General features: G+C 31.8%; 5 protein-coding genes across 6 annotated transcripts; 3 read left to right on the top strand and 2 right to left on the bottom strand.

Moving 5' to 3' along the window:
* The first annotated feature begins 1,276 nt into the window (after nucleotides 1-1,276).
* Nucleotides 1,277-5,157, top strand: LOC108337240 (probable 1-acylglycerol-3-phosphate O-acyltransferase). Its single transcript, XM_017573722.2, has 9 exons — nucleotides 1,277-1,691; nucleotides 2,291-2,527; nucleotides 2,609-2,655; nucleotides 2,752-2,870; nucleotides 2,964-3,112; nucleotides 3,899-4,008; nucleotides 4,108-4,207; nucleotides 4,625-4,748; nucleotides 4,831-5,157. Exons 1-9 carry the CDS (start codon nucleotides 1,504-1,506, stop codon nucleotides 4,954-4,956), a joined length of 1,200 nt encoding a protein of 399 aa, XP_017429211.1. The 5' UTR covers nucleotides 1,277-1,503; the 3' UTR covers nucleotides 4,957-5,157.
* Nucleotides 5,158-6,700: 1,543 nt separating this feature from the next.
* Nucleotides 6,701-11,871, top strand: LOC108338413 (protein ACCUMULATION AND REPLICATION OF CHLOROPLASTS 6, chloroplastic). Of its 2 annotated transcripts, none has more exons than XM_017575278.2 (6): nucleotides 6,701-7,282; nucleotides 7,654-7,878; nucleotides 8,841-9,101; nucleotides 9,207-10,164; nucleotides 10,323-10,459; nucleotides 11,372-11,871. In XM_017575278.2, exons 1-6 carry the CDS (start codon nucleotides 6,761-6,763, stop codon nucleotides 11,660-11,662), a joined length of 2,394 nt encoding a protein of 797 aa, XP_017430767.1. In that variant the 5' UTR covers nucleotides 6,701-6,760; the 3' UTR covers nucleotides 11,663-11,871. The 2 variants fall into 2 exon arrangements, with proteins under 2 accessions (XP_017430767.1, XP_017430768.1); XM_017575279.2 differs by lacking the exon at nucleotides 11,372-11,871 and adding an exon at nucleotides 11,118-11,337.
* A 1,924-nt stretch (nucleotides 11,872-13,795) lies between these two features.
* Nucleotides 13,796-14,383, top strand: LOC128197833 (uncharacterized). Its single transcript, XM_052880656.1, has one exon. The coding sequence runs from the start codon at nucleotides 13,796-13,798 to the stop codon at nucleotides 14,381-14,383; it is 588 nt and encodes a 195-aa protein (XP_052736616.1).
* A 2,906-nt stretch (nucleotides 14,384-17,289) lies between these two features.
* Nucleotides 17,290-18,996, bottom strand: LOC108337470 (B-box zinc finger protein 21). The gene is made up of 3 exons (XM_017574003.2): nucleotides 18,647-18,996; nucleotides 18,180-18,545; nucleotides 17,290-17,798 (listed from the first exon to the last, which is right to left on the bottom strand). Exons 1-3 carry the CDS (start codon nucleotides 18,824-18,826, stop codon nucleotides 17,550-17,552), a joined length of 795 nt encoding a protein of 264 aa, XP_017429492.1. The 5' UTR covers nucleotides 18,827-18,996; the 3' UTR covers nucleotides 17,290-17,549.
* A 3,658-nt stretch (nucleotides 18,997-22,654) lies between these two features.
* LOC108337894 (B-box zinc finger protein 21-like) lies at nucleotides 22,655-24,957 on the bottom strand. The gene is made up of 4 exons (XM_052880657.1): nucleotides 24,693-24,957; nucleotides 24,161-24,591; nucleotides 22,931-22,994; nucleotides 22,655-22,862 (listed from the first exon to the last, which is right to left on the bottom strand). Exons 1-4 carry the CDS (start codon nucleotides 24,870-24,872, stop codon nucleotides 22,752-22,754), a joined length of 786 nt encoding a protein of 261 aa, XP_052736617.1. The 5' UTR covers nucleotides 24,873-24,957; the 3' UTR covers nucleotides 22,655-22,751.
* Nucleotides 24,958-27,200: the final 2,243 nt, after the last annotated feature.

Below are 27,200 nucleotides of genomic sequence, written 5' to 3' on the forward strand. Positions count from 1 at the left end.
CATAATCTCAATATATTATAAATATTTAAATAACGAATGTAAATGTTTGAATAAAAGTAATTTTTAATTGAATTCTAATCATTAAAATTACTAATATCAATTGCTTCATAAAGACTTTTGTCATTAAATAAAATAATGCTACCTCTTTCTGAACAATTAAGTTAAAAATAATGTACTTCACATTGCATTAAATAAGATTTCTCTGTTTAAAATAGCGTATATAATTTATTTTGTGTTGACATTATTAGTATCAAGATATTTTGAATATTATTGAAGCTTATAAAAATAAATTAAATGTTATTCGAGTATTTTTTTTTTAAATAAAACTCTGTAAAAGTTTAGAGTCACTTAGGTTGAAACATCTTCAACATCATTAGCAGCTAAACTAATTCAAAATGAATGAAAAGTCAAGCCTTTGTGTGCGGTGCAAGTCTACCTTCAGAATTGATACAAATGAAAATTTTTAAAACAGAATTTGCACATTTTAAATTTAACAAAAAGTAAAAAACTAATATTTTTTTGTAGGATATTAAGTATACATTATTATAGTAAACTATGTTTTTTTTATAACTGATATATCTATATTACAATAATATTTTTTTTATTTGAGTGCAAATCATTGTGTCTCGTATCGCTATTTTTGCTTAAAAACTATAGAAATTTTTAAATGTAAAAAAATAAAATTAAAAACTTAAAAAATACTAGAAGTCATGAAAAATAAAAGTTAATATAAATTTTTATAATATGCAAAGGAGAATAAATAAACATCAAAGCCATACTTATTACCGTCCTATTAATATTTTTAATAAATAAAAAAAATGATATATCATATAAAAATATGAATAATATAATAATTTAAGTAAGTTAATTACATTGATAAAATTTAATATTTAATATTTCTTTTAGTTTATTTTCTATCATTTATCATAAAACCTAGATATTGGGTTCTTTCTAATTTCTCTAATAACAACAAACAAACAAGCAAAAATTACATAGTGGATCACATAACTACTTACTATATATATAAATATCAATTAAATTTTCACAACTATATATCGTAAAAATTTGTTAAGATTTTCTTTTCAGAATTATTCTTTAAAGTAACTATTTTCTGATTCAAAGTTAATCATAATTTAAGCCTGTTCCAAAATCTCAAATTTGTAGTCTCTAAGGTTTTAATAATTACTAAAAAAATAATAACTAAAAAAAATATATAACAACTATAAAATACTATATTTTCTAAATTATAAGAAGTAAAAATTAAGGTGCACATGCGTCATTGCGCGCGTAAGCTTTTTCTCCGATGTTCCCTTTTTCTTCTTTCTGCTCCGTTCTCGTTGTTTCAGTATCAGCAAATTTGACAGTTGTTCTTCTCTTTTCTGCTTAAAACCTTTTTCCTCTCTTCTGCTTCAAATCTTTCTCAATTTGTTCAAATCATTTGTAACTTTTCCAACTACTCTGATACCAAACAGAGTCACTGTTAGTTGGTTTATTCGTTATTGGATGAACGCAATTCGTTCTCGTTGGTTTATGAGAATGGCAGAAGACCTTGGAAAGAGCAACCTCGAATCCTCTGCTGCTTCTGTTTCCACGACAACCTCGCGACGCTTTTGGCCTTCCGTCTTACGTTGGATACCCACTTCCACCGACCACATCATCAATTCCGAGAAGCGGCTTCTCTCTCTTGTCAAGTACGCTTCTCACCAAACCTAAATTCTCCGTTTGTCTTTCTGCAATTGGCACCTGTTTTACGCACTGAACGTGAATCGTGGACAATTTTTTGATGAACTGATTGTTTTTCTTCTGTTTTCCTCTTCTGACCATGGATTTGGTTCACTTGTTGATGTGCTTTTAAATCTCTGAATATTGTTGTTCACGATGCTTATTAATGGACTAATAGAGAAATAGTAACAACATATTATTCAATGCTTATCGAAAATCACAAAAAATTATGGGTTTTACTTATTTACTTAATCACACTCATGATTTTTGTAGTTCTTCAATAAATTATAGCTAAAGAAAGAATATACTGGAAGATATATTAACACTCCTATTCTGAAGTTATCCTAAGGAGATTGGTGGAAACCATACACATGATGGTTTCGGATAAATTTAACTAAATAACTACGGTAACTTCATCTTAAATAACTGCTGGGGCATTAGCAAGATGAGCTGGATTCTTTTACTCCTCGTGTAACAGTAACAAAAAAGGGTGTTTAGCCTGAAATTGTAAATTTAAGTTGTATATGTATATATAGGGTTGTGATGTTTTTCTTTTCTTTTTGTGCAGGACTCCATATGTTCAAGAACAGATTAATATTGGTTCTGGTCCACCTGATTCCAGAGTTAGATGGTTTCGTTCATCGAGCAATGAACCACGGTTTATTAACACTGTCACATTTGACAGTAAGGATGACTCTCCCACTTTGGTAATGGTTCATGGATATGCCGCGTCACAGGGTTTCTTTTTTCGTAATTTTGATGCACTTGCCACTCGTTTCAGAGTTATTGCTATCGATCAACTTGGGTGAGCTTTGACTTCACTTCATCCATGATTGCAAATTAGTTTTTTTCAACCTGATTATTCAATTAGTGACATTTTTTGCAGTTGGGGTGGATCTAGCAGGCCTGACTTTTCATGCAGAAGCACTGAAGGTCAGTGCCAGAGTTGATTTGGAATTGGGAATGTTTAATGCTTTTGTTTAACTTGAAAGTTACTGTGACAAAATGCTAAACTTCTTGATACAACAGAAACTGAGGCGTGGTTCATTGATTCTTTTGAGGAATGGAGAAAAGCCAAAAACCTGAGCAATTTTATACTACTAGGGCATTCTTTTGGTGGTTATGTTGCTTCCAAATACGCACTTAAGGTGAGTTTCTTTCTGCATTGCATTAAAATGAGTTGTTTGATTTCCTTTTTTAGATTGTTGTTCTGATATATATATCTTATAATTTATATATAGCACCCCGAACATGTAAAACACTTGATTTTGGTGGGACCTGCTGGATTTTCGTCTGAATCAGAGAGAATTACAAAGTTCTTATCTACATGGAAGGGATCAATCCTGAATCAAATATGGGAATCTAATTTTACGCCTCAGAAAATCATCAGGTAGAATTTACCAGGTCCCTATTTTTTTCATCCTATTATGTTTATACTTTATTATTTTTATAATCTATAGCTAGAAGGAAATATCATTCAGAAAATGTAAAGTATAGAGACACTAGAAATAAAAGCCACTCCTTTTTTATTTCAGTTCTTTTGCGCCTTGGTGGTGTATCGCATGCTTGTATATCATCTGTAAATGGTTGGGTTTCAAATGTTTGTTTAGTTACTTCGTCTGATATTCAATTATAATAATGTAGTGATCACTAGATGCACGAATGGACACCAAAATCTTTAAAATGTTTTCAAGTAAGTTGTTATCGAAACTAACTTTTTTATCTGATGATAACAAGCACCATATATTTGTCCACATTTTCACGTCAGTACATCTGATTCTTTGTTATCTTTTCTAATGGCACCGTTACTGAAGTAGGCAAATATATGTAGTTAAATTCACATTGTCTCTTTATTGAATGATTAGTGGGATTAAATTTAATCTCTAAGTCATGGTCATAAATACTTTTGGATAGAATAGTTTTTGCTTTGACTAGTCTCTCACATGGAACCTAACTTCTGGTGTGGCAAATTGTGGAATCATAATATTCCTATCAAATATATTGAGGGGTTGGTTGTAGAGGAATGGGGATGATTAAAGAAAAAGTTGAGAATTGATCATAGGAATACAAATATAGAAAAGAATATGATTTTTTTTTTTTGTTTTTCTTTTCATATGTTAACATTTGTTTGTAGTGTTATTTCTGTTTAATATTTTCTTCTCATATTTTTTGGCAGGGGTCTAGGTCCTTGGGGTCCTGATATGGTCCGCAAGTATACCAGTGCCAGGTTTGTTACACATACAACTGGAGAAATGCTGACAGAATCTGAATCAAGATTACTGACAGGTATGCTGACATAGATAACCATACATGGTTTAGTTGTGAATGTACATATCTTTTCTCTTCCCTTCTTTTTGAGTACTCAGTGTTATTTTGCTATTGCAGATTATGTTTACCATACTTTAGCAGCGAAAGCTAGTGGCGAGCTGTGCTTAAAATATCTATTTTCATTTGGAGCACTGCCGAGGTCGCCTCTTCTTGACAGGTTTGTTGATCATATTATTGAATTAACGTTTCATTTCTTCATTTCGATTGCAAAATACAATGTCTCTAATCGGAAGATTGTTATTAGTTTTTTTTTTTTATCAGCAAATAGTAAAACAATGTTATTCAGATCCAGATGATAATTACTTTATCATATCATATGAAACGAGACTGAGACAAATGGAAGTTTTCTATGGTTTGAAAATCCTATGTGAATATCCAAAATTCTGAACATGTAAACGTTTGAGTACGTAGTTTTCTACAGATGTGCCATATGACCATTGGCTTTAGCAGTGGTTGTGTCAAAACTTTATCAGTGTATTGCATCGAATTATCTACTCCTCTTATACAGGATGTACTCCTTCATGTTCTCGCGGCTTGTGTTATGTTCTTAAACTCCATTTTTCTGGTTTCACAGGGCATCAGAGTGGAAGGTGCCCACCACTTTCATATATGGTTTTCAGGACTGGATGAATTATGAAGGAGCTCAAAAAGCTCGCAAAGATATGAAGGTTCCCTGTGAAATACTTAGGGTTCCTCAGGTATCTCACTCTCTCCATTTTCCCAAATAGTAAAGTTTCTTCAATCTTATTTGGATTAACAAACTTCATTCAATTATAACAGGCCGGGCACTTTGTGTTCATTGACAACCCTAGTAGCTTTCATTCAGCTGTGTTTTACGCTTGCCGAAGGTTTCTAAGTTCTCATCCAGACCGTGAATCCCTTCCTGAATGGCTAATCTCAGCATAGAGTATAATAATCTTGTTCCTCTGCACTGCTGTCTATGATTATTTACAATTTCACAAATTAAATTCCTTAATTATTTCAAGCCATGTCCTGTTCATGCTTAAATGGATTTTTCATCTCTAAGGGCATTTTAAAAAATAATGACCTGTAATATAGATCTTGTCACTAAAATATGTTCATTATAACTTGTTATTAGGTTGTCTATTTATTGTGTTACTGGTGAAAATTTATAATCAACTACAACTATAATGTAAATACGATATCTCTGTTGACATGTATACTGTTTATTTTTTTATAATCTCAATTGTTTGGTTGAAGAATAAGAAAAATGAAATTTAAATATAGATAATGTAATATATTTGAGTAAAGAGTATATTTGATATTTCTTATCTTTAACATTTTTCTTGGCTGTATTGAAGAGGGAAAACCTTTGCCCCCATTTTACTTTTTGAAGTGTAACAAATGAAAAATAAAAGACTTTTCGAGAATTCTTGTAGCATGTTTGGTTTAGATTATTTTGAAGAAAATTATTTATTCGAAAAGAAATAATTATTTTTAAATCAGTTAAATTAATCAGGAATGTATTATCTTAGATTGATTTTTTTTTTCTATTAAGATCAAATATAGGAAAATATACCATTGTGGTATAATTTTTCACAAAATTACCGCAATAACCAAAATTAAAACTTATTATTTAATTACACGTAAGTCGTGTTTTAAAATTAGACACTTTTATGTCAAAGAAATCGTATTTAAAAACTTCGAATTGAACTTTAATTTTAAAATTCCAAAGGAGTTTTGGTTAGCTAAAAGTAACTTTCAAATTTTATTTTTGCACGTGCACAATTTTAGTTTTGTTAATTGTCTGAATTAATTAAAGCCATATGAAACAAATATGAATAGCATTTTTTTTTATTAAATTTGTGCATAATAAAGACGATTTACAATTTTTATGATAAAGATGACTAATCATTTCTTTCAAGAAGTATTACATGACAAACAACTTGTGTTGTTTTATTTTTAAATTTAATTGTATATATTAAGCATAATTTCCTTTGAAGAGAAGTTACGCATCGACCTATACTTTTTTTTCTTAATTTCATTAAAAAATTAAAAAGGAAAATATCAATATTTTTAAAAACACATACAAAATTAAAAATAAAAACAAAAATATAAATATATAAAAGTTTAAACTAAAAATTAAAAATAAATTAATATTTAAATAATTTATTAAATAACTCATTTTTCTTAAAATCATAAAAAAAATATAAAAATAAAAATATTAATATTTAGAACATTAAGTTAATCTTTTATGTTGTTTCTTATAAAGGCAACTTTAAGATAAGTAATATTTCTTAATATAACTTATGATTCAATTAAAAATTAAATATTAATGTGTGGGACGATGATCCTTGAAATTAAATTAAACATCCATTTTGAAATCTTAGTATTAAAGATTTTAAACAGTAAATAAACAAATCTAATTACCAGTGAGAACTTATCCATGGTTTTCCTATAAACAGTTTCTATTAAGGCCAACTTTCTGAAATTATAAATATATCTCATCTTTTTCCAGATTTCACATTTCTCACTTACATTAATGCAAATACTAAACAATTAAAAAAACTGAATTGTATATTACAAAGTCAATATTTTATTAATATGTGACAACATTTTATCTAATCCAGTTCACATTTATTTTATTAAATTTCCAAATTGTGTAAAAATATAAAATAGTTGAAAACCTTTTTCATTGCGACATGCGCTAGAGAGTAGAGTGTAGCAAACACACAGGGTTTTAAGTTCAATGGAAACGCTGCTACCTCGCGTTGGCCTCCCTCTCTGCACTCCGCACCCAACAATTAACCGTTTTACAAAACCTAATAAGCTCCGTTCCTCCTCTTCCGTCGCCGGCCGCGGCGGAGGTTCTCTCTCCGCCACCTGCGCCACCAGTAGATGGGCGGAGCGCCTCATTGCCGATTTCCAATTCCTCGGAGACGGCTCATCGGGTGCCACCGCCACTCTGAGCCCCTCCTCCGTTCCTCCGCGACTGGACCCTCCCGAGCGCTTCGTCTCCATCCCGCTCGACCTGTACCGTGTGCTAGGCGCGGAGTCGCATTTTCTGGGCGACGGCATTCGCAGAGCCTACGAAGCGAAGTTCTCGAAGCCTCCTCAGTATGCATTCAGCAACGACGCGTTAATTAGCCGCCGTCAAATTCTCCAAGCCGCGTGCGAAACCCTAGCGGATCCTGCTTCCAGAAGAGAGTACAATCAAGGCCTCGTCGACGACGAAGACGCCGCCAATCTCACTCAAATCCCTTTCGACAAAGTAATTCACTCTATTTAGCTTAATTGGAATTTTAATTCTCTTACTGTAGTCAGTAGTCATTTTTCGTGAATTTGACGTCTCCATTTTATTTTTCTTTTTAGCGGATTTGATATCATTATTTTAATTGTGGAATTTGTGTCGCTAAGAGAAATGTTAATTTGGCGATGCATAAAGTTTCTGATGAGTTTTTCTTTTAAATGTTGGATGTAAAATTGTACAATTGAACTTGGGTGTGGCGAAGAAAAAGTAACATGTCTATGGCAGGGACCGATGCTGTAACCAATGCTTCTTCTACTTTCTCTTCCTTTTTTTAACGTAATGTAGTTTGATTTTTAGTTGGTTCACTGATAACTGAAGTGGTTGGTTCGTAGGTTCCTGGAGCGTTGTGCGTGTTGCAGGAATCTGGAGAGCCCGAGCTTGTGCTTGAGATTGGGCAGGGTTTGCTTAGGGAGAGGTTGCCGAAGACGTTCAAGCAGGATGTTGTGTTGGCTATGGCGCTCGCTTTTGTTGACTTCTCAAGGGATGCCATGGCTTTGCCCCAACCAGATTTCATTGCAGCTTGTGAGATGCTTGAGAGGGCATTGAAGCTTTTGCAGGTGATTCACACTCCTATATGTTCTGTTTGCTTCTTTAAACGTTGAATAAGTAGTTCATAGAATAAATAATTCATGCACTGATAGTAAAAAGTTTCTTTGTAATGTTTTGAATCACAAATTCATTACAATTTAACTTCTTGATATGACATTCTAAGGCTTTACTACCACATATGCCGGTTAGCTTCTATATTATTGCTCTAGTTAATTTATTTCTCTCTCCTTACTTATGTTAGCTTTCTCCACGTCATTTTTTACCCATTTACTGCAACTGTATAAATTTTTCAACAATTAGATTATTGAAGGGTAAAATAGACAAAGTAGTTGTTAATAGTATACTTGGCTTTGAAAAGGAGAGACAAATAAGAACAAAAATTATCTTCTAAATTATAATGAAAAAAAGTGGAGGGAGTAACACATTAAATGCTGGAGGAATGCTAACAAGCTATAGAGCATGTGCATTTTAAATTTGGTCCATTCTTTCATCATAACTTTATGAGAGCAACCATTGTTGCAAATGTCCAATGGTAACGTTGGGATGTTGTGACCTGTGGGTCAGAAATAGACTCTCGTGGTGGCAGGGCTTAGTTCTTGTACATCTACCCTTCAAGGCACTACTATCTGGAGCCTCATCTACGGTGTCTCTTCTTTATTCTTCCAATACAATTTTAAACCTCCAATGTAAAAAACTTTTGTCATGTTGATGATTTCATAGATTGCTGTTGTCATATCAAAGCAAGTCACTGTCATTTTGTATAGACAATAATGGTCCTAGAGGTTGAAATGTGTGAATGAAAAGCATTTAGTATATAATTTCTTTTGAAGCTTTGTACTATTACATTTTTAAATTTTCTTCTTGTATTTAATGTGCTATAACATAATTTGCATATAGTAATGTATCTTGAAGATTTCTATGTTGTGCTTGCATTGCTATATACTGCACAATAACCCCCCTGATCATGTAGGAAGAAGGGGCAACCAGCCTTGCTCCCGATTTGCAAGCTCAAATAGACGAGACGCTAGAAGAGATAACCCCACATTGTGTTTTGGAACTTTTAGCCTTGCCACTTGATGACGAACATCGAACACGGAGAGAGGAAGGTCTTCTTGGTGTTCGTAACATTTTGTGGGCAGTTGGAGGAGGGGGTGCAGCTGCCATTGCTGGGGGTTATACCCGTGAAGACTTCATGAATGAGGCATTCTTACACATGACAGCATCCGAACAGGTTTTCCTAAATAAAGTTTTCAGACTTTTCTTTCTATTTTTCTTTGTTTACAAATAGAAGAATTTACATTTATTTTTTTTCTTTTCCTCATATCTTCTTTTGAAGGTTGAACTTTTTGTTGCCACGCCAAGTAATATTCCAGCTGAGAGTTTTGAAGCTTACGGAGTGGCACTTGCTCTTGTTGCACAAGCCTTTGTGGCTAAAAAGCCGGATCTTATCCAAGATGCTGATAATTTGTTCCAACAACTTCAACAGACTAAGGTTACAGCTTTGAGGAATGCTCCCTCTGTTTATACTCCCAGTGAGAAGAGAGAGATTGATTTTGCTTTAGAAAGGGGTCTTTGTGCACTGCTGGTTGGGGAGCTCGATGAATGTCGGTCATGGTTGGGACTAGATACCGATAGCTCTCCTTATAGAAACCCGTCTATTATAGAATTTATTATGGAAAATGCAAAGGGGGATGAAGACAGTGATCTTCCTGGACTTTGTAAATTGTTGGAAACATGGCTGATGGAGGTGGTTTTTCCTAGGTTTAGAGATACAAAAGAAACAAGTTTCAAGCTTGGAGATTATTATGATGACCCTACAGTGCTTAGATATCTAGAAAGGTTGGAGGGTATTGGCCATTCACCCTTAGCTGCTGCTGCAGCCATAGTTAAGATCGGAGCTGAGGCTACTGCTGTTATTACCCAGGTTCAGGCTAATGTAATAAATGCTTTGAAAAAAGTGTTTCCTGTTGGTTCTGAAGATCAAATTGTGAAACATCTAGAAAACAGTGAGAAAGATGATTTTAGCTTTTCCGAAAGTGAGAATCCTCTGATATTATCAGAAGAGGATTCTTCTGTCAGTGTTGATGGTTCTGGAATAAAAAATACTGCTGTGGCAAGTGAAGGTGAATTTATTACCGATGAAATTAAAAATGCAAGTGTGCAGATCATGTGTGCTGGTGTTGTAATTGGACTTGTAACTTTGGCTGGTCTAAAGTTTTTACCTGCTAGGAATGGCTCGCCCGTGCTTAATAAAATGACTGGTTCAGCAATGTCATCGGATACTGTCAACTTAGGTATGGTTTTCGGATACATCTGCAATTTGGAAGATCAATACTTATAATTTCTTATAGATGATCTGAATGATTTATTTGCTGCATATCCAAAATCAGCTTTTCTAAGTTCATAGAGTAAAAATCTTGGCTTCATGCATTGATTGCTTATTATTGTATAGATTCATTGGGAGATGAAGAAAAAGGAGTTCAACTACCAAAAATGGATGCAAGGGCTGCAGAAGCTCTAGTTCGCAAGTGGCAAAGTATAAAATCCGAAGCATTTGGACCTGACCATTGCCTAGAAAGATTGCATGAGGTATAATATTTAATTGATCTGCATATTGAAGCGAGGGTATGATCTATGTAAATTGATTTCCCCCCTTTGTTATGTTAAATCTGGCAATTATGCAGTCGCACCTGTGCAATTATGCATCTTTAGTTTGTTTACCGTTTTTTCGATTGATTCACAATCTGGTATGATGCATTATCATGTAGGCCATGGTTTTGGAGTTCTGAAAAGGAAGCACTGTTATATTTTGTTTTACGGATATTAAAAACTGATTACTACACAATCTTTATAATAAACCAACTACTCCTTCATCACATGATAGGGGCTCCATATCCGGCCACCGAAAAATCCCCTAAACTTAATAAACTAGGGTAATTGTTGGCTGGTCTCAATGATTTTTGGATCACCCTGGTTGTCCATGAACCTGTTATTGTTAATGTAGGTAATATAATTACATCATATTTATTTTTTATGTTTTGGAGCTTTCTTATGTTTCTGAACGGACTGGGTTGCTTGTATCACTGATGGGCTTTTATGAGCGGAGCACCTTATACAAACTTAAACTATTTATTCCCCCTTCTCAATCTGCTCCCTTTGCTATCCATCCCTCACACTGATTTAGATGGTTGTTGCATTTCCATCCTTTTAATGTTTTAGAGAGGAACCTGATTAAATTTTATTTCAGATTGGAAATTCGAAATCAGGTCAAATACTATCAATTATAACATGAGCCCTTAGATGCGAGTAATCGCATCATCATCGCATTTTGGCAAAGTCCCATGTTATGGCATATTGAGATGCAACTTCAAAATGTACTTTATTATTTGTAGTATTTTTCTTTTTCCTGGACCAGTAAAAAGATTCTGTTGATTTTGTTGCTGGCAACTGTCTTGAGGCAATTTTGTGTATGAAGTTTTGCTGAAAGTTATGACCTGGTAGGTTTTGGACGGTGAGATGTTGAAGGTATGGACTGATCGTGCAGCTGAGATTGCAGAGCGTGGGTGGTCCTATGACTACATGTTGGAGGACCTCAACATCGATAGTGTGACCATATCACAGAATGGGCAGCGTGCAGTGGTGGAAACAACTCTAACAGAGTCTACTCACCTAAATGCCGTAGGCCATCCACAACATGATGCTTCTAACAGCAGAACCTACACAACGAGATATGAGATGTCTTTTTCAGGTCCAGGATGGAAAATTGTTGAAGGATCTGTCCTTGAGTCGTAAGTATATTATTGTTTTATAACTCGAATGTATATCTATTAGGTAATCACTCTTCAATTTCAATCGATCACCCTTTATATGCACTTCTTTTTTAAACGGTGCGCACTTTTGAAGTCGAGCGATAAATACTGGCGGTACGGTGTTTGCCATTCCTATCATACTCAAACCCCCTGCTTTACTTGCATTTCTTTGGAAATGAAAAGGAAACTGTCGTATTCTCCATGTTTAGATGATTAGGAAATGAATAAATCTAAAGCTTGAGATTGTAATTAACCACTTTAGCATCTAATTTCATTAAAATTTTACAGTAGTAGTACCTCAGTGTTGTAAATTATCTATCGTTTCAGTTCCTGATTCATTATGTCTATCGATAATAAACCAAGCGTTGCACTTTCCAATCACTGGTCACAATTTGATTTTGCAAGATAGTGACTTATACCGAACCAATATTTTTTTAATACATCGGAAAATAGAAAAATAATAAAGGAAATAAACTACGCGCTTCCACTGAACACCGTGCCTACTGCATCAGCAAGCAAACTATTATGGCAAGCTTGATAGCATTCACTAAGCACCAAAACATTGCCTGCATGACCAACTTACATCTATTATATTACTTTTCAATCTTTCTTTTTTTATAAAAAATACTAAATTTAACTTTTTTAATGATCAAACTATCTCTAAAGTACACTGTTAAATATTTTCTTTTGGAAGAGTATGGTGGAAGTTAATGTTCGAATCAGGTGTGGTGCAAACAATTCATTTAAGATATGTTAAGATTGACATTTCTGAGTTCTGATTCCTAAATGAACATAGTGGGGATAACTTGGTTATGATTTGTGTTAATAAGATATTAGCGTGTGACAAAGGAAAAGAGTGTTAATAATTTTTCATTACTCTCTACTTTTAAATGAAGCGAGACTTAATTCTCTACTGAAACCTTTTTTTTAGGTCTAAAGAGTTTCAAAAGAAAAAATAAATAAAAAATGGTTAATATATGTTGAGATTATTACATCTATCTTTTAATTCTCTAAAATAGGATGTAGGGTCATCATATGTAGCCATTACGTTATGAAATTGTATCTTGTTAATAACTCTTTTTAATGGTAGATTGTAAGGAGAAACACTGATATAGTTGTTGGCATCATAGGGTTGTACCAAAAAGAGTTCATAATGTAGTTGGTTGCCTTGATATAATAATACATATCACGTGGATGGTCGGAGGCATGAAGCATGTATTTTGTAATAATGTTCAAGTATGGTATATGCAGAATGTCTTTTCATATACGTTCTCCGAGTAGTAGGCTTAAAGGTCAAGCAAATAGCATGACAAAGGATTACAACAGGACCTATGTTAATGGTGCTTCATATGCTTATCAGAGGGTCCATTGTTATCCGAATGCTTTTTGCACATGTTGCATCGCTGTTTCTTCTTCTATTGTCCAAATTAAACTCCCTAATGCATCAACAATCTTTATATAACCATCTCACAAAAAACTAAAGATGGGGTCAGATTTGCAAGACTGTTAATCAATTTATGTTCTTGGTTTCATTACTTCTTTATCATCATACATATGCCATTAAATTTATATTGAACGAACTGAATAATAGTTTTGAAACATTCTCTATTGAAGTCTTTTGGAGAAATCGAGAAACTTTTGCAGTAAATTTTGATCATAGGGTGGGAACTTCACCATCAATCTTTACAATTTATGAAAAGAAAGTAACAACTGTATGCTAAAAGATCGTTTTCATAATATTACGGCAAAAGTTCAATTATGCTTCTTAAAGCTGTTAATTAACGAAGATATTTTAACCATTGCAGTGCATCTTTTGAGGGATTTGGAAATGTCTGTACTCCATTGGAGAATGGGGCAAGTGTGGCAGAATATATGATTACAGAAACAAGCCCAAGCAAAGAGATGAAGTTTTTGAACAACTCATTGCTACGATATTTGCCTGTGGGGACAAAGTGAATACTAAGTCATCTCAATTTTTACTACCTAAAAGTGTTTTGAAATTTTTTATACGCAGATCCTCTCAAGTGGGTACCTGTTGATGGAACAACATATATTGAATAGTCACAACACAAGCACTACATATTTAACATTCCCTTTTTCTTTGTCAAAAGAAAAGATGGTGGCTTTGAGAACTTTTCAGGTTCTCTTCTTACTTCTTGTGTTGACAATGGTTGGCCATAGTGGTGAAGAGGTGAAAAATGGAACTTCTCATCAAACTCAAGGCAATGCCACTATGGCAACTCTCTCACATCATCAAGATGAAAACCATGAACCAAAAGGAAAACACAATGCTTCCTTGAATGAAGTTTTGTTCAACACAAGCAAAGATAGTTGGTATTATAGAGGAGGTGGAGGTGGAGGTGGAGGTGGAGGTGGTGGAGGGTTTAGATGGGGATGGGGTGGTGGGGGAGGTGGTGGTGGTGGTGGTGGTGGTGGTGGTGGCGGTGGAGGAGGGAGTGGATGGGGGTGGGGTGGTGGAGGAGGTGGATGGTGGAAATGGGGGTGTGGAAGGGAAGCAAGACATAGACATGGAAAAGGGCAGCATCAGAGATCGAACAAGGAAGAGTATAGAATGGGAGAGTTTGCAGAATGCATGGGAAGAACAAGGTGCCGAGGTATGAGGTTGGATTGTCCTCTTCACTGTGGTGGACCTTGTTTCTATGATTGTTTACATATGTGCAAGGCTCATTGTCGTCGACCTTGATATACAACACATCATGACATGCTTCTGCTCGATTTCTGCATTATATATATTCAATGGTAAAATTTGATTATATGTGAGGAAGAGATTAACTTGACCACAGGGTTAAGATTATCCTATAGCTAGTTCCATTGAGATATGTTCAGCTCATTTGTGTTTGTTCCCAATGATTTTAAGGTGGACACAGTTCCAAAATTGTGTTCATCAAGATTATAACTACTATGTCATTGCATTTGTAAGCTAGGAAATTATGTTAACATCTAGTTTAAACTCTGGTTTGTACTACTCACAAAATTATGTGATTTATGTTACTTTAGTGTTCGTTGAAAATTTAAATTAGTTTAACTTTCATCTTATAAAAAAAAAAGTTGAATATGATGAAGATTTATAAATTTATTGTTTTAAGATTTTTGTTGGAATGATATCACTATCTTGTCTTATCTTTAAGTTAGTTAGAAATTATATCTTTCTATTATATTATATAATTATATCGTTATTAGAAAAACAATGAAAACATATAAATGTTCCATATTTTGAGTTAAAGATACTATAATTTTTTATATAAATTTGAGTTTATGTCTAGATATATATGTCTAAATTTGTATTATCTTCTTCTAATAGATATGATTAAATTTGTTTTTGTGTTCTTTTGAAAGATATGATTCTTGAGAGAGAAAAAAAAAGTGATGATTTGAAGATTTTTTTTGTTATTTTTTAGAGATGAAAAAATTATGGAAAGCGATGATTTGTAAGATAGATGAGAATTTGACATCTCACTACCATGAAAAGATTTAGGAGTGAATATGATATTTTTAAGTAAATATCTTCTTTGTTTTATTTTCACATGTCCACTAATATTATTATTTTTCACATGCACTTATGAAAATTGTTTGAAGAATATAGGAGAGATTGATGACTTCAAAGGTGACCATACACCTTTGACTTGTTGACCATATTTTTGACTTGATCATGCACAAAGGAGTCTTTTCAATACATCATTAAATAGTTATTGGTGTATTGATATATATTATTAGTCGAGTAGTAGTGGACAATTGTGTTATGGTGTTTTCTCGTGAAAATATAGTTTGGTGTCATTGTTCGTGTTGTGGTGTTTCCTCTAAGTTTTGAAGATAGTTTGGTGTCACAAAGTTCTAAAATGAGTCTGATAAGTATACTGGACATGATTTACGTTCATGGTTTGTGACAAAAATCTATAATAAAAATAGTTCGACAAACATCATAATAGATTAACAGTATAGAAGCTCGACATCTTATAAAACTCCAAAAATGTAAAATTATGTAATAATTCTAAATCACCTAAATATCATTTTATATCATTTTTAACACAAAAAAATAATTTAACAATCTTATTTTTTAATTTATTAAAACTTTTATTTAATCTATCATATCAATAAAATCTATCAATCTTTTACTAATTTTATTTCTAAATCTATCTCATCATTATTCCAAATCCTTGAAAATACAATAAAACTTCACTTTCAAATCTATTCAAACATATACTTTCCATTTTTCATTTCTTTCACAATAACACAACCTTAGTCTAACATTCTCTTACCATATGATATATGCAACAACCTAAGAGACAAAATTGACCATTTTTATTATGGATTATATCCTTTTTACAGTTTATTAAACAATATTGATTTTTTTGACGGCATAGAATAGAAGTAGTGAATTTAATAAAAGTTGAAAATTTTGGGTTGGACATTAAGTTATTTATGGTACCATCCATACAGTAATGATTGTCCTGATGCGTGGAGCAGAGCAGGCATGGCAGATACAATAAGTCAGATTGTGTCCACATGCACGGATTTAATCTTCTACAATATTCTTAGAAAATAAAATATATCAATTAAGTTATTACTTTATTATTTTATCATCAATAATTCTATATATATATATATATATATAAACTCATTAAAATTGTTTGACAGATATATAAAAAAATTATATTAATAAATTTTATTTATGTAAGAAATTCCCTTGAATCTATATACAATTTTTTAAAACTTAAAAACTAATATTTTAAAATTTATATTAGATATTATTTTTATTTATAGAATATTTTATTTAAAGTGATTCATTAAAAAAGTTTAAGATATGAAACCACCAAAAAATCATATAATACTGAAACATGTACAGCTTAATGGCATAAAAAGAAGAGGTGAGAATAAATAAATAAATAAATAATGTGACTTTTCTTAATTTTCACAAAAGTAAACCGTACATAGGCATTAATGATAGTCACATCTTAATTGATTATATTATATGTGTTTATTATTTATAAAAGTAATATTTTTTTTATGCTTTAGTATGTTTTAATGTATTCTGTTTGGATCAAATTATTTTAATCTCTATGTCTGATCCAAAGAGAACTTTGTAAAAAGAAAATTAACGTAGAAAGCAAGAAAGAAATAGGTAATGAAAAGAAATTCCATGTTTGGAGATGGTAACAACAGAATGATGAATAAGGCACAATTGCTCCTTCAAATGAATTTTCTATTTTCATTGGCATCTATTCAAACCCTTTTCGCCAAACGTGGCCCTTCTCTCTGTCCTTATCTTTTACCCAATTCCATCACCATCACATCATAATCTCTTCAATCATCTTCCCTCATTCATCTTCATCAAAACCTTCTCCTTCAACACTACTAAGAACACACTTTCACTACTCTGTGCCACTCATTTCAAACAACATAACACTCTCAAATACCAACTTTCCATAGTTATCACTATACAAGTATTTTGACTGTCTTTTTATGATTTTCAAAATGTTTTGTATATTATCATATAGTTATATATTAGTGGGTAAAACAAATTTATTAGCTTTTTTTCAATTATGGTCTTGAAATGTATGATATGACAGAGATGTCTTTCATTCTCTCTGCATAAAAGACCTTTTCCCTTCTAAACATGTGTCAAAAATAACATGCAATTGGAAAAGTTTATATTTACAATCAGCACCAGCAGCAGAAAGGTACACAGATTCATCAAAACAAAGACCAGTGGGAAAGATAGAGGGGGAGACAAGAAAAAAAGATCAAACAGAACTAAATTAAAAACATTGACAGAGTAACCTAAGACCAAATGAAAAGAAAGAGGTTGTTAATTCTTGCTCATGAGATTGGAAACTGATGCTTGTTTGTTTCTACCACAGAAACCTTCCTCTCTTGGAATTTGACTGAGGACTAATCTGTGGCACAGTGAAATTATCATCCTTCAACCTCGATCTGCTACCTTTGATGTTATTTTCGTTTTGACCAATCGCTCTATTCATCTGTGAAGAACTCAGAAGAGGTGGTGGCGCTTGAGGAACCCATATTCCCATGTTCTCTGTTGAAAAGGTACCCAGATGACTCTCCATGTCACCATCAAACCGTGGCAACAATTCATCACTCTGCAGATCATCAAATCTCAGATCCAACCACAAACAACAATAGAAAAAAGACAAATTTTTCATGCAGGTTCATAAGTGCTTTTAATGTTGTTCACTTGTTCGAACTTAAGTTTCATCATGTCGTTCAGCATACAAATTTTAGAAATACTATCAGAATTGAAATTTCGTCCGGCAATATGTGTAGTATCACATCAAAGATCAACTATCAAATTCAGATTATGAACACGAAACTGTATAGTATCACGTAATCTATCAAATATTTACAGTACCCAAATGATCCATCACAGAAAATATGCCATCTTTATGTTTTCAATGCAAGAGAATAGATGAATAAACTGATTTCACTAATTGAAAGAGGAGAGAAAGGAAGAAAGTGCAGACCTTGCAGAAACCAAAGGGAACAGAATATGAATCGAGAAAGTCTTCAACCTGCCACCCAGGAAGAGTCTCTATCAAATACTCCGATATGCTGCTAGCGCCGGTGGATGCCGCCGCTTCAACACCAACCTCACTGACGGTGGAAGATAAAGGTATTGTTTTTTGATGCGAAAGGTCAAAAGGAGAATCAGGGGCGGAGTTTGAAGGAGAAGGGGTTTCTTGCGATGAAGAAGAAGCAGAAAGTTTAACACCAGTGAGAAGGAACCTATCATGCTTAAGGGTGTGTTCATTCGCAGAATGAATCGACACGTCACACTCTCTGCACAGAATCGCCCTGTCTTGCTGACAGAACGTGAAGGCTCTTCTCTCCTACGACAACACAGAAAAGAATCCATCTTCAACAATTTCAAACATCTGAAAAAACAGTTTCCTTTTTCGTTTCTGTTTTGTTCGTTTAATCGGTTACTAACCTGACAAACATCGCATAGAGGGTGTTGTTTGGGTCGAAGAAGAGAGAAACGCTGGTGTTTGGAGGCTAGTTTGTTGGCGTGGTGGATGCGGTGGTCGCAGCCGTCGCAGAGGACGGCTTCATCGGCGGTACAAAAGACGGATGCATCGTGTTTGTCACAGACGTCGCATTGGATCTTCATGGTTTAAAGTTGAAGGTTTTTGTGTGAGAATGAAGTTTTGAGAAGAAGGAGAATAAAGGAAGCGTGGGGTTTAGTTGTGTAATGGTTATGAAAAGTGGCAAGTGATTGAGATACTTAAATATGGTCAAATGGTCATAACTCATTCATTTCTTCTTCTTCTTCTTCTTGCTTTTGATTTTTTATTCAAAACAGAAAGAAAAATACTACTTTTGTTGGAAACAACCTCAGATAGTGTTGTTGATTTTTAGAAACCTTAACAGTGTCTAACATTGGAATTTCTATCCTCAATCCTTGTCTATCCAATCGAAGAGTGTCACGTTTCAAATTTCAAATAAAAGTTTCACCTTTGATCGAATTAGGATGCACCAGCTTAGAGCCAACATCAGTAGTATTTTATTTAATTTTATCTTAAGCTTTTTAATAATATAAGCACACTGAATGGTAGGTGTAGCATGATAATTATTTGGGTTTGCTGTCATAATTCTATTGATGTGGGTTCCCTTATATTAATGTAGAATTCCAGTGATCTTTTTGTTTTCATGTGATGAAGCTATTCATCCTTGACTTTTCCTAAGATGTCTATATGATTGTGAAAAATACTTCCAACACTTCTATTCTGTACTGTCAATTGTGAACCTTTTTACTGTATTGCAGAAGAGTTATGACTTTTTTTTTTGTCAACAGGTTTTAGGTCTTTAATAGTTCTGAATTCAAAGTCATTCACATGGTTTTGCAATTACAATTGAAGTTCATTCAAGAGGCATATGTTTTTCAGCAAGTCTTAATAACAAAATTATAAATATGAAAAAACTAACGGGTAAGAAATGAAGTTTAACTTAATTTTATAAAATCGAGTTATAAAATAAAATTTGCACTTATTTATATGTTATAAATTTGTTTATCTTTAATCGATCTAAGACTTTTAACACACTATTTTCACGTATAAACAGTAGTTCGATAGCGGGTGGAATAATATGTCCCCACAGGGATAGACTCTTAAGCTACCTTTAATACCAATAATTGAATTTTAAGTCTAACTCAACTCCATAAAACCAATTTATAAAATGAGATTTACATATACTTATATATTATAAATTGACCTAATATATAATCGATGTAAGACTCCTAATATAAACATTAATGAATTATAATGAATTAAATAAACTCTGGGATTTTTTCTAAGAGATAGTATACACTTTGAGCTTAAGTTTAACAAAGTCTCTAAATCTAACCCGATAAAGTTTATAAATCTATTTCAATCCATCTAACCAAAGTAGACCATTGTTGGGACCAATTTCTATCAATTCCAATATGATTGGAACAACTTTGAATTTAATTTAAATTTTTGCAGAACCCACTAAAATATATACTAAAAAACATTATAAGAGTGTGAAAAAGAAAAAAAAACAAAGAATAAGAGAATATTCTGTCCTTTATTTTAGCCTAAAACATAAGAAGTGAAAGAAAGCATATAAATGAATGGCCTACTACACTATACAATTGACGGAGGCTGAAGGGAACGTCGTTGTCTTAATTCATCCGTTGTAGTTTGGGTTAGGTTTGGAGATCCGCATTTTGTGTAACGTGTTATCAGTGCATTATTAATAATAAACCAAACAGTTGAAACAATTGCTTTACTTCATTAGGTGGTTTAGTCTACCATCCTTATTAGATATTATTTTTTTTATAAAAAGTAATTTAATTTCAATTCATATTAATACAGTTAAAACACATTAAGCTTTCTTTGTATATTTTACTATCAAATTTTTATTTCATATATTTTAACCAGAGTTTCAATGTAATTATAGTATAATTTTACTATCATATTACCATTTAATATAACATGAACTAAGTAAAAATAATAATTAAACATGATTATAATATACTATTTTACTATTTATTTATCATTTTATATCTATATATAAAATTCCCTTTTTCATTGTATTGTTTTTTCAATTTTGAATGTTTTTAATATGGTTTATGCTTTTTTATAAAAGAGTTAATGTAATTCCTTTGATCAAATTCATGATTACAATGTTACTGATGTTGATACAGTGACAAGTGATATTTGTTGCTTGAGTCAAAATTCTGTTAGGCATATCATTATTGTAACATTCCTACCATTAATTTGACATAAAGAACTAACCTATATTTAAAGTAAATGATATCAAATTAAGAACATTCAAAATAGTGAGACATGATAAAAATAAAATTATCATATAATGGTAAGGCAAAAAAGACTATTAAATCTTATTTTTTTCACGTGTAATCTATAGAAAAAATATTAAACATTAAATTGTGTTGTACTATTTGATAACTTTGTGAATACTCTGAGTTATATTTGGAGGGTCAGAGAAATTTGCTTTTTAAAAAATAAACATTGATTTATAAGTTTGAATCTTTGTTATAAGAAAAACAAAGTTACATGATCTTTGTAATGATTACAAACTAAATCCTTTACAAAAAAGGACACAAAATATAATTGTTATTTAGTTGGTTAGAATATTAATTTCTTTCTTTTTTTTAATGATTTACATTGGATTAAACGAATCTTATTATTAGTATATATATATATATATATATAATTCATATTTTCTTTTTAGAACTGACATTAAAAAAATATATGAAAAATGATAACAAATCGAACGGTTCTGCTTAGTATAAAAGATGTGTGAGGGATGAAGTGTGACTGAATCTTTCATAGTGAAGTTTGTGATGATGTTGATGCTCATGATGATGATGATACTCATGATGATTTTATGATAATGGTTATGATCGTGGTTGTTGCCATGATAGGGTAATTAGCAAGAGTGTTGATGTAGGGATAGATCTAGGACCCATGTGAGTGACGTTTGTGATGATATCGAGAGTCAAGGAATTTATGATAAAGACATTGATGAGGTTTAGAGGATTGGTGATTAATGTGATAATAATGATAAGGATAGGGTTTGCGTGATTATTATTATGTTGTGTTTAAGTGATATTCATATATTATATTGTTATGGTTCATTTTAACGGTAACTTACTTCATGCATGTTTATGTTTGTTGTTTTTCATTTCAGTGATGGTCGTATATACATGAGCAGATAACGTTGTAGATGTTTCAGAAACATGATAGACACACGAGATGACGGAAAAAATTTGGGGTTCTTTAAAGTTATTTATGTTTAAACTTTTGAAACTACGTTATTGATTTTATTTTTGTTTTCTGAATTATTTTAAATAATTTTTGAACGATGTAATTGGATATTGCTTTTGGAACTATTATAATTTGATTTGTTTCCGCACCTTTTAAACATTAAGTTCTTAAAAAATATGTTTTTGCGCTATATGAAATTTTAAATTTTTTGGTTTAATTATGACTCGTGACTTCCTAAATTGGGGCTTCTAATACGTTCAATCAAGTGGTGTACAGGGTCTTCAATAACCAAAACTTGATTTGGAGCTTTAACTTAAAAATTCAATCTTATGATCAAATATGCATCTTTAGTCATTTATAAACATATTTTAAAAACTCATTGTTTGTTTGGATTATCTTACTTAATAAACATATTGTCATGTTTGTCTAATATTTATAATTAATGTTTGTTTGAATTCTCAGTTAAATTGTTTAGTTTTGTAGGATTCACAAGTTTGAGTATAGAGAGTACATTCACATGCACTGGAAAATAACATATTATTTATTAATGGATATTGGTCGTCAATAATGTCCTGTACTTGAGTCATGTCATTATCGACAGATAAGTCCATTTGTAATTACCTACAAATATATCCATCGGTAATTACCGAAAAATATATTACTAGAATTTTAAAAGTTTAATATGTAGGTAAATTAAAAACATTGACAGAGTAACCTAAGACCAAATCAAAAGAAAGAGGTTGTTAGTTCTTGCTCATGAGATTGGAAATTGATGCTTGTTTGTTTTTACCACATAAACCTTCCTCTCTTGGAATTTGACTGAGGACTAATCTGTGGCAAAGTGAAATTATCATCCTTCAACCTCGATTTGCTACCTTTGATGTTGTTTTCGTTTGACTAATCGCTCTATTCATCTGTGAAGAACTCAGAAGAGGTGACGACGGTTGAGGAACCCTTATTCTCACGTTCTCTATTGAAAAGGTACCCATTTTCCATGTCACCATCAAACCGTGGCAACACTTCATCACTCTACAAATCATCAAATCTTATATCCAACCACAAACAACAGAAAAAAAAAAATTCATGCAGGTTATAAGTGCCTTTAATGTTGTTCACTTATTTTTATCATCAGAACTTAAGTTTCAGCATATCATTCAGCATACCAATTTTAGAAATACTATCAGAATTGAAATTTCTCCTGGTAGGTAAATAGGCAATTTTAAACCGAAAATTACGTATTTAGGCAAAAAATTTCGTAATTACCAATATAGGCAAGTCGTGGAAGACCAAGACGATTTCAAATGAATAAGTTGTGCCCCCTACATGGCTTCACCTTGACACATATTTCAGAGGTAAAGTTGTGTACCTAAAAAAAGATTTTGGGACGTGGTAATCGATTACCACGTCTCTTTTCATTGTAAATTGATAAAAAAAAATATTGAAATTGTAGGGGTTGACGACTTCTCCTATTGAAGTGGTACACCCCACACATTTTTACTTCATGTAATTAAAAATTCAAAACAAAATTATTTCATTGTAATTTATTTTTATTATTATATTATATTTTTTTAAGAATTATGATTAATTATAACAATTTTTTTCATTATAAATTATTTAAATTAATAAAAGTATTTTATAATTGAAATTGTAGGGAGTTGACGATTTCTTGTAATGAAGTGGTGCACTCGACACATTTTTACTTTTTTAATTTTTTATTAATTAAAATAATTTATAATTTTTAAATAATGTATTTAAATGCATATAAAATATTGTAAATTATATATAATTAGTAATTAATGTTATGTAATATTATTAAATAAATAAATTTTATGGTTTTAATTATTTTTGTAATTAAATTAAATTTTTATAAAATGATTTCAATTAAATAATTTATAACATTGTAATTATGTAAATAAAAATGGATAAATTTATTTTATTTTATTATAAATTTTTTTATAATTAATTGAAGTAAATCTATTATATTAAAAGAAATTAGAATGAGATAAAATAAATTCATGCATTTTTATTTACATAATTGAAACTTCGTCCGGTAATATGTGTAGTATCACATCAAAGATCAACTATCAAATTCAGATTATTAACAGAAAACTGTATAGTATCTCGTAGTCTGTCAAATATTTATAGTACCCAAATGATCCGTCACAGAAAATATATCATCTTTATGTTTTCAATGCAAGAGAATAGATGAATCAATTGATTTCAACAATTGAAAGAAGAGAAAAAAGAAGAAAGTGCAGACCTTCCAGAAACCAAAGGGAACAGAATACGAATCGAGAAAGTCTTCAACCTGCCACCCAGGAAGAGTCTCTATCAAATACTCCGATATGCTGCTAGCGCCGATGGAAGCTGCCGCTTCAACACCAAGCTCACTGACGGTGGAAGATAAAGGTATTGTTTTTTTATGCGAAAGGTCAAAAAGAGAATCAGGGGCGGAGTTTGAAGGAGAAGGGGTTTCTTGCGATGAAGAAGAAGCAGAAAGTTTAACACCAGTGAGAAGGAACCTATCATGCTTAAGGGTGTGTTCATTCGCAGAGTGAATCGACACGTCACACTCTCTGCATAGAATCGCCCTGTCTTGCTGACAGAACGTGAAGGCTCTTCTCTCCTACGACAACACAGAAAAGAATCCATCTTCAACAATTTCAAACATCTGAAAAAACAGTTTTCTTTTTCGTTTCTGTTTCGTTCGTTTAATCAGTTACTAACCTGACAAACATCGCAGAGAGGGTGTTGTCTGGGTCGAAGAAGAGAGAAACGCTGGTGTTTGGAGGCTAGTTTGTTTGCGTGGTGGATGCGGTGGTCGCAGCCGTCGCAGAGGACGGCTTCATCGGCGGTACAAAAGATGGATGCATCGTGTTTGTCACAGACGTCACATTGGATCTTCATGGTTTAAAGTTGAAGATTTTTGTGTGAGAATGAAGTTTTGAGAAGAAGGAGAATAAAGGAAGCGTGAATGGTTATGAAAAGTGGCAAGTGATTGAGATACTTAAATATGGTCAAGTGGTCATAACTCATTCCCTTTTTCTTCTTCCCTTTTTCTTCTTCTTCTTGCTTTTGATTTTTTATTCAAAACAGAAAGAAAACATGCTTTTGATTTTTTTATTCAAAACAGAAAGAAAATACTACTTTTGTTGGAAACAACGTCATCGTGTTTGTTAATTTTTAGAAACCTTAACAGTGTCTAACGTTGGAATTTCCATCCTCGATCCTTCTCTCTCCAATCGAAGAGTGTCACGTTTCAAATTTCAAATAAAAGTTGGGTTTGCTGTCATAGTTCTATTGATGTGGTTACCTTTATATTAACGTAGAATTTTTCAGTGATCTTTTTGTTTTCATGTGATGAAGCTATTCGTCCTTGACTTTTCCAAAAATGTCTACGATTGTCAATGCTACCCAGCTTCGACTTCCAAAACTTCTCTTATGTGCTGTCAATTTTGAACCTTTTTTTACTGTAGTAAAGAAGAATTATGACTTTTGTTTTTTGTCAAAAGGTGGCCTTTAATAGTTATGAATTTGTTTAGGATACAGAATTAAGTAACTACAAACATTTTCACAAAAAAATTTTCAACTCGTTTAGATAATCATGTGTTAGATTCTCTCTTTGTCTTTGTTCCAATTGATCCCAAAATGTACTCTGATGTTTAAGTTAGCAAACAATAAATATACAATAAATATCAGAGCAATAATCTTAAATGTATAATAAATGTCAACCACTATCTCTTACTTTGATATCTAATTATAGTTTTTAAGATAGATTTCGGATTAGTGAAACCTTAATTACGCCTAATATGTGTTCATTACACTTAATCAATACATACCTTTAACTTTGATACGAGAGGAATTGACTACCAAATACTGCTGCTCAACACCAGCTCATGTTCGTTCGAGTGGGTCTGTAGTGATTCCGCTTTGTTCTGTATCTTATGCTCTTGGACTGTTCAACAACTTCCTGTTATCCAGGACCGTCCGACAGTTCTGCGATACAAGAGTTCAAAGTCATTCACATGATTTTGCTATTATAATTGAAATTCATTCAAAAGACATGTTTTTCAACTAGTTTTAATAACAAAATTTTAAATATGAAAAAACAAACATTATAATTATTCAAGTAAACTCTGAGATATTTTCTAAGAGATTCATTTACACTTTCAACTTAAGTTAAAGAAAGTCTCTAAATCTAACCCAATAAATTGTATAAATCTATCTCAATCCGTCTAACCAAAGTAGAACATTGTTGGGACCAATTTCTATCAATTTCAATATTATTGAATAAATTTTGAATTTAATTTAAATTTTTGCTGAACCCACTGGAATATGTACTAAAAAACATTATAAGAGTGTGAAAAAGAAAGAAAAAAAAGGAAGAGAACATTCTTTCCTTTAATATAGCCTAAAACATAAGAAGTGAAAGAAAGCAAATAAATGAATGGCCTACTACACTATACGATTAACGGAGGCTGAAGGGAACGTCGTTGTCTTAATTTATCCGTCGTAGTTTGGGTTAGGTTTGGAGATCCGCATTTTGTGAAACGTGTTATCTATGCATTAATAATAAACCAAACAGTGGAAACAATTGCTTAACTTCATTAAGTGGTTTAGTCTACCATCCTTATTAGATATTATTTTTTTATAAAAAGTAATTTAATTTCAATTCATATTAATACAGTTAAAACACATTAAGCTTTCTTTGTATATTTTACTATCAAATTTTTATTTCATATGTTTTAACCATAGTTTCAATATGATTATAGTATAGTTTTACTATCATATTACCATTTAATATAACATGAACTCAATAAAAAAAATAATTAACCATGATTATAATATACTATTTTACTATTTAATTACCATAATACATATTATATATATATATATATATATATATATATATATATATATATATATATATATATATATATATTATTTTTTTAAAATGTGCTTATTGTTAAGGCTTTGTTATTATGTTTTCAATATACGTAATTTTATTGATTTTTTTGCGTATTTAGTTATTCATTCTTCACTTCTATAATGATTGATTAATAATATGTCATTTTCAAACTTTAAAAGTTAAAAAAACATTTCCACTGGTGCTGTTTTCTAATGAAAATGTAATATATATTTTCTTTTACGTTTAATAGCTTTTACCTTTCTCATTTTACTTTTTTTTTTTCAATTTTGAATGTTTTGAATATGGTTTATTTTATTTTTTTTATA

Source organism: Vigna angularis, chromosome 7, assembly GCF_016808095.1.
Source record: "Vigna angularis cultivar LongXiaoDou No.4 chromosome 7, ASM1680809v1, whole genome shotgun sequence".
NCBI lineage: Eukaryota > Viridiplantae > Streptophyta > Magnoliopsida > Fabales > Fabaceae > Vigna > Vigna angularis.

Excerpts from the sequence above, each read along its gene's own strand:
- LOC128197833 (XM_052880656.1), top strand. The coding sequence starts at position 13,796 with ATGGTGGCTTTGAGAACTTTTCAGGTTCTCTTCTTACTTCTTGTGTTG.
- LOC108338413 (XM_017575278.2), top strand. The coding sequence starts at position 6,761 with ATGGAAACGCTGCTACCTCGCGTTGGCCTCCCTCTCTGCACTCCGCAC. Across the intron at positions 9,102-9,206 it reads ACATGACAGCATCCGAACAG|GTTGAACTTTTTGTTGCCAC; the intron begins GTTTTCCTAAAT and ends CTTCTTTTGAAG. Across the intron at positions 10,460-11,371 it reads GCCTAGAAAGATTGCATGAG|GTTTTGGACGGTGAGATGTT; the intron begins GTATAATATTTA and ends ATGACCTGGTAG.
- LOC108337240 (XM_017573722.2), top strand. The coding sequence starts at position 1,504 with ATGAACGCAATTCGTTCTCGTTGGTTTATGAGAATGGCAGAAGACCTT. Across the intron at positions 2,656-2,751 it reads TTCATGCAGAAGCACTGAAG|AAACTGAGGCGTGGTTCATT; the intron begins GTCAGTGCCAGA and ends TTGATACAACAG. Across the intron at positions 4,208-4,624 it reads AGGTCGCCTCTTCTTGACAG|GGCATCAGAGTGGAAGGTGC; the intron begins GTTTGTTGATCA and ends CTGGTTTCACAG.
- LOC108337470 (XM_017574003.2), bottom strand. The coding sequence starts at position 18,826 with ATGAAGATCCAATGCGACGTCTGTGACAAACACGATGCATCCGTCTTT. Across the intron at positions 18,546-18,646 it reads CTCTATGCGATGTTTGTCAG|GAGAGAAGAGCCTTCACGTT; the intron begins GTTAGTAACCGA and ends GTGTTGTCGTAG. Across the intron at positions 17,799-18,179 it reads TTCCCTTTGGTTTCTGCAAG|AGTGATGAATTGTTGCCACG; the intron begins GTCTGCACTTTC and ends GATGATCTGCAG.
- LOC108337894 (XM_052880657.1), bottom strand. The coding sequence starts at position 24,872 with ATGAAGATCCAATGTGACGTCTGTGACAAACACGATGCATCCATCTTT. Across the intron at positions 22,995-24,160 it reads ATTGATTCATCTATTCTCTT|AGTGATGAAGTGTTGCCACG; the intron begins GCATTGAAAACA and ends GATGATTTGTAG. Across the intron at positions 22,863-22,930 it reads GTACCTTTTCAATAGAGAAC|TCAAACGAAAACAACATCAA; the intron begins GTGAGAATAAGG and ends TAGAGCGATTAG.